Consider the following 11,232-nt stretch of genomic DNA (forward strand, 5'->3'; position numbering starts at 1 on the left):
TTAAAAGCCAGAACAAACAGATTTAAAGTAGTCAGCATTGTCTCTGGTCTGAGATCTTCAGGTAGTTTGAGCAGCATAGGAGATAAAAGCAGCTTCACCATGTTTATTGTTAACTTTAGAAACCACATGAAGACCAGAGGCAGCTGAGCTGAAAGCTCTGAAAGTTTCATACTGTATGAGAAGATCTGATGAACCATTCAGAGATTAATGGACAAACAGTATACGTTAAAGTCAAATATCTGAAACACTGGTAAACACTGTAGTGATCTGAGACCTGGAGTAATATGTTCTGTTCTCTTTAGTCTTTGTGTTCTGGATTAACTGGATCTGTCTGATGCTTTCTAACAGAGACCTGAGAAAAGTCTGTTAGAGTCGTCCAGCCTGCTGGAGACGAAGGCTTCAACATGAAATCTCTGATCATTCAGATGTTCTTAAGATGGTAAAATGCTGATTTAATGTGACTGTTGAAATTTAGTCCTGAATCCTGAAAGACAACTCCTGCTGAAAAAGAAACCAGCTGTTATGCAACCACGTTCTCCTCTGACTTCATTCCATGGAAACACGTTTTGCTTTATAATTATAATGATAAAGAGTTCACTGATTAACAGTTTTATATGCAATTTAAATGCAGTCACTGTTGACTGAACAGCTCTTTTCAGAATAAGAAAGAACAAACAGCTTTTGCCTCTTAGCTCTCTGCTCCTGATTGGACGTTGCTGTTACTTTGATGGACTATTTATATTCATGTCTGTAGAATCATGATGTCTCTCTCATGAGAGAGAGAGAAGCTGTATCTGACTCACGTTATCTGATGTCTTCTTCTTTCTATCATGGAGATGAAGTATTCATGTCATAACATCCATATGTGACTGTTGGTCATCTTGTTTGTTAGTTAAATTTTAATCCAGATTGACTAATTTTGCCTGAGATGTAATCTCTCAATCCACAAAACTGCCTGCTGTGATGAAGAGATTTTGTTTTTTATCTTTAAGAAGATGTGAAAGTCATCCTGCAAAGCTGCTTTTACTTGTCAAAACACTTTGAATTTAAAGATCATGTCGATTAAATACGTTAAAAAAGAGAGAGAAACAAACAGAAAGGAAAGAAAGAGGGGAGGGGTTGCTGCTGAGTTTGGCGCCTTCAACTAAATTCGCGCCGACTGTCTTCAACTACGTCCGCAGTGTAGATTGTTCTGCGCATGCCCCGTCTCGCTTACAAGAAATCAACCAATCGTGTGCGAGCAACGACGCAGTGAAGTTTGCATCAGATGGATATTTAACGGCCGTTTGGAGTTGTTGATGATATTCGTTTGAGGAAATTCAACGACGCAATCATGCCTGATCCAGTCAAAGCACCGAAGAAAGGCTCCAAGAAGGCCGTGTCTAAAGCCACCAAGACCGGCAAGAAGAAGAGGAAGACCAGGAAGGAGAGCTACGCTATCTACGTGTACAAGGTGCTGAAGCAGGTCCACCCCGACACCGGCATCTCCTCCAAGGCCATGGGCATCATGAACTCCTTTGTGGGAGACATCTTTGAGCGCATCGCCGGTGAGGCTTCCCGCCTTGCTCACTACAACAAGCGCTCCACCATCACCTCCAGGGAGATCCAGACCGCCGTCCGCCTGCTGCTGCCCGGTGAGCTGGCCAAACACGCCGTGTCTGAAGGCACCAAGGCTGTCACCAAGTACACCAGCTCCAAGTAAACCTGCTCCTAGTCCCAACAAGTCAAAGGTCCTTTTCAGGACCACCCACACCTTCACCTGAGAGCTTTATTCCTGTCACACTGCTGCCTCCTTATTTCTGTTTCACTGTGGATTCTTGAATGTTTTGTCATAATACATTATGTAAGTAATGCATTCCTCCTTATAAACAATCTTATTTCAATGTGCATAGTATTCTTTCAACTGTAAGAATGATGTATAAATACCAAAGTTTGATCAGTGAAATTTCATATTCACACAATTGGCAAAATGGTACATCTGCATACAGTAAGATTGTATTTAAAACAAGTGCTTGTGAAAATTCTTTTTTTCTTTCGAGTCTTGTCATAGTGTATAATTAGAACACAAATTCTACTTAAAATATTTCAATGCATTCAATTTCAAGCAGGAAGTGAAAACATTTAACATTTTAATAGTTCCATATTCATACTTGGTAAACAGAATATGTATGTAGGGAAATGTCTATTTAAACCAACTTTAACCACCAATTAACATTTTATATAAACTAATTATTCTCAATGTGCAGTGTTCATTCAGTTGCAAGAAAAGTGTATCAACATTTTTAAAAAATACATGTATATACTATTCATTTGTCTCACTCTGCTTTTTTATTGTAATGAATGGTTACTAGAGGAATGTACAAGCCACTTTATTTCACATGTATATATTCACATGTATATATTAAGATATTAACAGCTACTGACAATAGCAGTATCATTTAATTTTATGTACAGCATTCTTTATCATACAGTCAAAGCTCTTCACCTTGATTTGACTTTAATTTCTCTGTGTACAGCTGTGCAGTGAAATTTATACAAATAATTGACCTTGATCAGTGTGGACTTTGGACCAAATGTTAATTTGTGTCTGTACCAACAGGAAATAAATGTTTTTCTATCACAATCAAACAGTATGACTGTAGTATATATATATATACACACACACACACCTTTCATTATATAAATACACATCCCCATTCTAAACATTAAGCCAGTTTAAATTGTGGAGGGGGAAAAAAAAAAAAATCTGTATACTTTGACTTAAGACTTATTTCTGCATCTGCATTGTCATGAAACAGAAAAAAAGTTCCCATATTCAGTATAGATATTGTATATAACATATTTCTTCAAGACATAACAGTAGTTGGATTTGTGGAGGTTAAAGCTCTCAGAGTGAGTGTTTGGTCCTTAAAAGGACCTTTGTTTTGTTGTAATGGTGGATGAATTTAACCTCCGAAGCCGTACAGAGTGCGTCCCTGCCTCTTGAGAGCATAAACCACATCCATAGCGGTCACGGTCTTTCTCTTGGCGTGCTCGGTGTAGGTGACGGCATCACGGATGACATTCTCCAGGAAGACCTTCAACACTCCGCGGGTCTCCTCGTAGATCAGACCGGAGATACGCTTGACTCCACCACGGCGAGCCAGACGGCGGATGGCGGGTTTGGTGATTCCCTGGATGTTATCACGGAGGACTTTACGGTGACGCTTGGCGCCTCCTTTACCGAGTCCCTTTCCTCCTTTTCCTCTTCCGCTCATTTTTACTGGTCGAGTATTTTCGTCTCAAGTGTTTCGTCTGTTTGAGACCCAGCTATTTATGTCCGACCTGAGGACGTGATTGAAGACAGGGGCGCGCTGCAGCTTCTTCTACGGATCATCATGTTGGTTGTGACTCTTTTTATGCTTTAGCGCCACCAACTGAACAACAGCATGAACTTGTTGAGCTTCATGGATTTTATCTTAATGCTACAAATTAAATAGCCTTCATTAACAAGCTTGCAATGTCAGTAAAAGTGAAATATTTTCACTTTTATCAGAAGTGTTTCTATTATTTTGCCTTTTGACTAATATATTAAGCCTTTTGACTAATATGAAGCTTCTGTTGTCCAAATGACTCAAATAAAGGTGATGTAAACTGGATCTTTGGACTTTTTAGTAAAAATTTCCCTCTTTTTCTTATTATAATTTGATGCTTCAAGGTATAAAGGTTATGAGTATATGATTATTGTTTATGAATTCATCCTTTAACCATTAAATTGCTGGATGGATCTGATGAGTATTTTCATCTCAGGTGTTGCATCCAGAACTAGAAGATCACGATCCTGGAAGGAAAGCTTAGGGTTTACACCCTTTTCTATCCATAGTAGGTGGTCTTATGTCTCATTTGGTCTTAGTTGGTTCTTCAGTTCTTTTCTCTTTTTTCTTATTTTTGTGAAGAAGATTTATGAAGGAAATGGAAGGACAACAGGCTCCAAAGAGGTAATGAGCAGAGACGTGTTTCTTTTCTATTCTATTTGGAAATAGGAATGAGCTGATTATTTATCAGAAAGACTAAACACAGTCCACACAAAGGAAAATGTCTCCTGTGTTGTATATCTGCTTTTTCTTAGTAAGTAACTTTATATATATAGCAGCTTTCGAGAGCAGAGGCCTCACAAACTGCTTCACAGCGGAAATAAAGCATAAACACACGTACAGACATGAAACACAATAAAAAACAGAAATAAATAGCAAATTACACAAAACCAAGTCTAAACAAATGGATGCTCAGCTGCTTTTTAAAGTGTCCACAAATCTTAAGTCCAAAGGGAGAGAGTTCCACCTTTTAGGAGCCATAACCTCAAAGTCATAGTCTCCTTTGGTTTTAAGTCTGGATGGAGGAACAACCAACGAACCCTGATCACAGGAGCTGAGAGACCTGCTGGTGACCTACAGCAGTGTCTGATCATGTAGAGCTCTATAGATACCTGTTAATAAATGTAGTCAGTAAGCTAATCCAAGTATCACAATATTAAAGTAATGTAATTTATTACATTCTGTTACTTTTGGATTACCTCAATACTAAATATGCAAATAAAGAAAAGAGAAAAGAAATATCAATAAGATGACTTTTATTAGTCTGTAAGACAACAGAACAATGTAACATTAGAAAAGAAAATGGGGAAACCAAGTTTTTTAGCATCAAAAATGTTTCCTCTGCTCAGAGTATTTTCAAAGAAAAACTTGTTTTAATTAAGCAAATTCAAGCAGCAGCTTATAGATCTACAATGAAAGTGCAAAACACATAACGTATATTACTGAGAACATTCTTAGGTAAAGTCTCTGATGAAAGAACACTTGGCCCGCTGGTTGTGTGAAGCTTTCTTCCATACTATAAACTTATGTATAGTGACTTTATGACTAAGGTTGTACAGTTAAATATTTATTGGGTCGAAACGTCCAGCAAATACATATATATTAAACTGTGTGATAACCTGTATGGTGGTGTTTTCCCCTACACAAATTTAGATGAATCTGACCCACAGGTATGTATTAATAATATTTTTAATAAAGCTTATCAGAAAGTAAACAAGACATTATGGGGCTCGCTTGGGGGACTAACAGTCCAAGCAGTCAAGTGGTGCTGTTATGTTAAAACTGAAAAGTGCCCTATTGACAACTGTAATGAGAATGAAACTATTGAACATTTACTTTTTGAATGCCAGAGATCTAATGATGTGTGAGGGAAAATGGCAGGTGTTGGTTTTAATGTAAATGTAAATTATAATGCAGTGATGTATGGTGTCCCCCTAGAAAAAATGCCAAGGTCACATTATGAATTTTATTGGACTGTTATATGTACAGTAGTAACAAAAATATGGAAGACAAGGTGTGCAGTTGTCCTTCATCAAGCCATTATTACAAGTGATGTTGTCTGTAAACAAATAGTAATTGAACTGAAAAGACAAAGAACAGACATCAGACAAAAGAGACTCAGAACTTTGCACTTGTTAACATTGTAAATTTATGTTCTGTATTTTTGTTGACTATTATTTAATGATGTATAGCTGCTGAAGATGTATTATTATGTTAATTATCAAGATTGATGATTGTATTGTTATTGTTGTGTGTTTTATTGAAGCTGTTTTCTTTACTTTTATGTATATATAATTTCTCCTCATGCAAAACTTAAATTATATTTAAAAAGTTAAGCACCCACCTTACTAACATTGTAATTTATGCTTTGTATTTATTATTACTGATGATGTATTATTATGTTGATAAAAAATGGACGATTGTATTATTACTGTTATTGTTAATTATGTATTATGATCATTCACTAACAGAAGACATCGACTTTATTTTATTCTTACATGCTATATTTTATTTAAGACTTTATTGTCTTTAAATTAAAAACAGTCCTCAGAATAAGAGAAGAAATGTTCGCAGCCACAGAGCAGCTCTGACAGGAAGTCTGGCTAAACTGCATCATGAGCCTCATCAGTGTGTTTGCTGCGACCAGAATCGCTTCATATTATTACAAACTGATCAGCAACAGAGGGATGTTTTTACTTTGAGTCTGTGAACAAACATGTGAGCCAGCTGGAAAAGTGGTTTTGGTGGAGCTCGGATGTATTTTACGGCATTTTAGGAGAGAAATGAGAGAGAAAAGTCGCTGAGCAGTGCTGTCCACGGCGGTGAACAGGTGAGGTTTGTTTGCTCCACAAAGAAAAAGCAGAGAACATCAGAACTCTACATGACTTCAATATGAAGAGACACATGTCCGCTATCTGCTGACTTCACTGTCAGCCTTCAACACTTGTCACACACTGATTTTTCACTCTTTTATCACTAAGAGAAAACACAAGTGTCAGACATTCACACTGCACAGAGCAACCAGCAGCTGGATTGAGTCTCCGCGGTTCTCATGGTGTGTTTAAGTGCAGCCTCCTGCCTCAGACTCTCCAACAGTTGACTCAGACTCTGTTAGTTTCGTGTTGAATCTGAACCTATAAGAAACAATGGCAGAAGAGGCTCCAGCTCCCGCCGCCGCCCCGGCTAAAGCCGCAAAGAAGAAAGTTTCCAAGCCGAAGAAGGCTGGCCCCAGCGTCAGCGAGCTCATCGTTAAGACTGTGGCCGCATCCAAGGAGCGGAGCGGCGTGTCAGCAGCCGCCCTCAAGAAGGCTTTGGCTGCCGGAGGTTACGATGTGGAGAAGAACAAGGCCCGCGTCAAGACCGCCATCAAGAGCCTGGTGGCCAAGGGGACTCTGGTCCAGGTCAAGGGGATCGGGGCCTCCGGCTCGTTCAAAATGAGCAAGACGGTTGAAACCAAGGCCAAGAAGCCCGTAAAGAAAGCCGCTCCTAAAGCCAAGAAGCCCGCCAAGAGCCCCAAGAAACCCGCAGCGGCTAAGAAGCCTAAGACAGCGGCAGCCAAGAAGACAGCAGCCGCTAAGAAATCCCCCAAGAAGGTCAAGAAGCCCGCGGCGGCCAAGAAAGCAGTCAAGAGCCCCAAGAAGGCCACCAAGAGCCCCAAGAAAGTGGCCAAAAAGGCTCCTGCAGCCAAGAAAGCTCCCGCAAAGAAGGTCGCCAAACCCAAAGCCAAGAAGGCAGCAGCCAAGAAGAAGTGAGCTGTCATCAGTCTCAACATGTGAACTTGATCAAAGGCTCTTTTAAGAGCCACACATCTTTCTATAAAGAGCATCATCCCAGTTTTAATATGTTTAATCAGATAGTGTTTCATATGCTGCACAAACTGATGAAACTGTGACTTTTGTTTTTTATTCAGAAGTGTTCTTATGTTTAAGATAGAATACAACTATTAACATGAAGTCACAGTTTGGCAGGAGAGGGAGCTCTTTTGTTCCTCCACTTATAGGTGGTTATGTGTCAAAATGAAAACTGACTGCAGTTATTTATATGATATCAAGTCAGTCATTCTCACATCCTGCCAGTTTAATCTTCATTTCCTATTTTCTTATATATTTTCTTTATATTTTCAGTTTTTCAGCTGAAGTGAATGTGAGCAGCAGAGTCAACATGGTCTGAACTGAGCATCAAATACAGAAAATCACTCAGGATGATGTTGAACTGTAAATGTATTATTATGACAATTGCATCATGATTGATATGTTGGATGAACAGATAACAACCATAACAATAATTGATATGGAAACATCAAAAAGATCAATATTCCTCCACTTATACAACTACCCTCCTTTCTAAATCAGTTTAACATTACAGCTTTTAGCAGCAATCAGCAAATCTCCTAGTTAATAGTTACTAATTTTCAAATGGAGTGTAAACTTCATAAAGGCTAATAACATCATGATAAGCATGACTTGTACAATTAATGACCAGTTTGAGGAATAATAGATGGTCTTAAATGTTGATGTTGGCAACCCAACCAACAGAAGTCATAATATGAATGCAGTTCACAGATATTGTAGATTTATTGCAATATTAAACATTTTGTTTACATACTTAATATAATCTGTGTGTGTGGTAACGACAGTGTATCAGACATGAGGATGTTTGCTCTTTATGAGGAGTGTTTGGCTCTTAAAAGAGCCTTTGGTTGGTTTCCAGCAGTCAGCAGGTCTCCAGGTTTACTTCTTGGCGGGCTTCTCGGTCTTCTTGGGCAGCAGCACAGCCTGGATGTTGGGCAGCACGCCGCCCTGAGCGATGGTCACTCCGCCCAGCAGCTTGTTGAGCTCCTCGTCGTTGCGGACAGCCAGCTGCAGGTGACGGGGGATGATCCTGGTCTTCTTGTTGTCGCGGGCAGCGTTTCCAGCCAGCTCCAGGATCTCAGCGGTCAGGTACTCCAGCACAGCCGCCAGATAGACGGGGGCTCCGGCACCGACACGCTCCGCATAGTTGCCTTTGCGCAGCAGCCTGTGAACACGACCGACTGGGAACTGGAGCCCGGCCCGAGAGGAGCGGGTCTTTGCCTTGGCGCGGGCTTTGCCTCCGGTTTTGCCTCTTCCGCTCATTTTAGGTTATTTTCTAGAGTCTGGACTCAAAGAAAGTGTGGAGCAAACACAGCAAGTCCCCCTTTATATCTCCGCGAGCAGGCAGGAGGGCTGATGTCTCCACCCACCAGAAAAGAGGCTCCAGCAGAGGGAGGCCCGCTCTTATTTTGGCGGACTTTTTCAAACGCCTTTTGTCCAATAAGCAGCGGAGGTTCAGGCTCCTGTAGGCGGTAATGAGCTCCAGGAGGAGCCGCTCACCAATCAGGACCCGGAGGTCTGAAGCAGCGTCACAGTTCCGCAGCCGCTCCGACACTTTAAGAGCAGCGTGTCTCCTCTTCTCATCACTATTTTCTCCTGATTAGAGAAAGAAGAAACAATGGCAAGAACCAAGCAGACTGCCCGTAAATCCACCGGAGGCAAAGCCCCCAGGAAGCAGCTGGCCACCAAGGCTGCCCGTAAGAGCGCCCCGGCCACCGGCGGCGTCAAGAAGCCTCACCGTTACAGGCCCGGTACCGTGGCTCTCCGAGAGATCCGTCGCTACCAGAAATCCACCGAGCTGCTGATCCGCAAGCTGCCCTTCCAGCGCCTGGTCAGAGAAATCGCTCAGGACTTCAAGACCGATCTGCGCTTCCAGAGCTCCGCTGTCATGGCTCTGCAGGAGGCCAGCGAGGCTTACCTGGTCGGTCTGTTCGAGGACACCAACCTGTGCGCCATCCACGCCAAGAGGGTCACCATCATGCCCAAAGACATCCAGCTGGCCCGCCGCATCCGCGGAGAGAGAGCTTAAACTGTCTGCTGCTCCACGAACCAACAACGGCTCTTTTAAGAGCCACTAACTCACTAAAGAGTTGCTTCCTCTGCTTCACCTCAACATTATGGAAATATATCAAATTCAGCTTTAACACTTATACCTCCCTGTTCTTCAGTCTGCCTCCTTTTACACTGACGTTTATGTATCAGTGAATTTGTCCTCTATTCTGTCAAATAATAAGGTCTAGCTATTCAAATATCCTCAAACTAAGTGATCAGATTACTCTTCTCTTTTCTAATAGAACCAGATCTCCATTTTTTTTTTTGTCAGTTATTCATTTTTAAACTACTTAAGTGGCTGATTCAGTCCAGTTAATGTTCAAATGTTGCCACGCTTTCAGCATACAAATGTGTCTGGTGTTGTTTGCTCCCACAAATGCAACTAAATATTTGAAAGTGACCAAAGCAGGAATTAAAAGAGGGACATGAAACCACTTTGATAACAGAAAAGTTCAGTTGCTGAGTAGGGCAACCGTTTTTGTTGGCTGGTGGAGGTTTTCATGGATCTCAGTGTCCTTTCTGAGGGAAGAAGATCAGACCAGTGATGGTTGTGTCATTTGCAGATTGAAGAACTTCACAGAGGAGTTCGTGGAGGTTTAGTCATCCGTATGTAGACAGTAGAGGAGATCATTAGATGTTCGGTGGCTTATTTCTGTTAACAGACTTCCTGTCAGAGCTGTTGTTTCATGTAGTTGTTATGTAAAAACAAAAGAATGTACCATGATTTATTGTAATGAAGATGAAACACAGCAACACGTCCTGATGGACTGTTTCAGAGCTCAGGAGGCCTTGACTGGTTTTTAATGTGTACCATAACTCTGTCATGTCTGCTGGAAGAGAAGATGCCCTCCAAACAAAAAGAACCACTCATTGTGTGTTAAACTGTGGAAAACCAGATGTGCCATGATCATCAATCAGACTGATTGACAGAAACATGATCATTAAACAGGTCTTTTTTTTGGCAGTTTCTGGATCTCTGATCTGAGGGACCAACATGAACTGAAGGAGTCACTTCAGACTGACCTGAATATCCACTGAACTCTCTGCACTTTATCACACAAGCACTTTATATTCTATTTATTGTGGGTTTGTTTTTGTTGAGCCTCATGTATTTTACTTTATTTTTTGGGAGAGCACACAGCTCAGTGTAGCTCCGGTGCTGATAGGGTGGAGGTGAGGTTACCTGACAGCTGATGGTCCCTGATCAGCCTCAGCTGACGAGGTTTTGACTTAATCTGCCTGAAATGTTCTTTGTTCCTCAGTTTACCTGATGAAGGTCTAAGGACCAAGTAAATGGACAGTGTGCAGGAACTCCTTCTTCTCTTGCCTTTGGATATTTCCTCCTACACACCTGCCTACAAGAAACTGAAGGTGTGTTTGAGCCTTTACAGTTAAAAATTAAGATAATGTAATAAGTTTTGGCAGAAAGCAGGAAGTCAGCAGCATGATATTAATGTTACAGCTGTTGAATCATGACTTTGTTTAGTTTGGCACACAGATGCTGCTGGATTTATTTCAACACTTGAACTTGATCTCTTTTGTTTGTCTTGTAGCTTTAAGAGACTCATAATGTTTATTATGTGTCTGGTTTCTCTCGTAGTTTTGGAAGTGGACCAGTGATGAAGGATATTTAATCATAGATGACTTAAAGATATGTTTGTGGTGAAGCTGCTACTGGTTGTTCATTTGTGCCAGTATTTGACATCATTAAATTCAGTGGTGAAACAAGTATTCAGATATTTGACTTAAGTAAAAGTACCAATACAACAATGTAAAAATACTCCATTAAACTACACATAAAAATCATCAAACTCTACTTAAGTAAAAGTACAAGTTAAAGTGTTTTCATTCTACTTCTGTCTCTAAAGGTACTCAGCCTTTATCAGTATAAATAAAATAAAATAAAAAGATCAGTATCGACCTAAAGTATCCTCTGAAATAGTTCAGAATCAGAAATAACAGACAGCAGTCGCACG

The 11,232-nt window shown here is 40.7% G+C and overlaps 4 protein-coding genes across 4 annotated transcripts; 2 read left to right on the forward strand and 2 right to left on the reverse strand.

The window, feature by feature from the left end:
* The first annotated feature begins 1,306 nt into the window (after window positions 1–1,306).
* LOC122973750 (histone H2B 3-like) lies at window positions 1,307–2,731 on the forward strand. The gene has a single exon (XM_044341486.1). It carries the CDS (start codon window positions 1,334–1,336, stop codon window positions 1,700–1,702), a length of 369 nt encoding a protein of 122 aa, XP_044197421.1. The 5' UTR covers window positions 1,307–1,333; the 3' UTR covers window positions 1,703–2,731.
* An 18-nt stretch (window positions 2,732–2,749) lies between these two features.
* Window positions 2,750–3,298, reverse strand: LOC122973770 (histone H4). The gene has a single exon (XM_044341506.1). The coding sequence runs from the start codon at window positions 3,255–3,257 to the stop codon at window positions 2,946–2,948; it is 312 nt and encodes a 103-aa protein (XP_044197441.1). The 5' UTR covers window positions 3,258–3,298; the 3' UTR covers window positions 2,750–2,945.
* Window positions 3,299–6,444: 3,146 nt separating this feature from the next.
* LOC122973685 (histone H1-like) lies at window positions 6,445–7,198 on the forward strand. The gene has a single exon (XM_044341398.1). The coding sequence runs from the start codon at window positions 6,500–6,502 to the stop codon at window positions 7,103–7,105; it is 606 nt and encodes a 201-aa protein (XP_044197333.1). The 5' UTR covers window positions 6,445–6,499; the 3' UTR covers window positions 7,106–7,198.
* Window positions 7,199–7,491: 293 nt separating this feature from the next.
* On the reverse strand, window positions 7,492–8,500 carry LOC122973716 (histone H2A-like). The gene has a single exon (XM_044341428.1). It carries the CDS (start codon window positions 8,465–8,467, stop codon window positions 8,084–8,086), a length of 384 nt encoding a protein of 127 aa, XP_044197363.1. The 5' UTR covers window positions 8,468–8,500; the 3' UTR covers window positions 7,492–8,083.
* Window positions 8,501–11,232: the final 2,732 nt, after the last annotated feature.

The sequence above is a fragment of the Thunnus albacares genome, chromosome 3, assembly GCF_914725855.1.
Source record: "Thunnus albacares chromosome 3, fThuAlb1.1, whole genome shotgun sequence".
In the NCBI taxonomy this organism is placed as follows: domain Eukaryota; kingdom Metazoa; phylum Chordata; class Actinopteri; order Scombriformes; family Scombridae; genus Thunnus; species Thunnus albacares.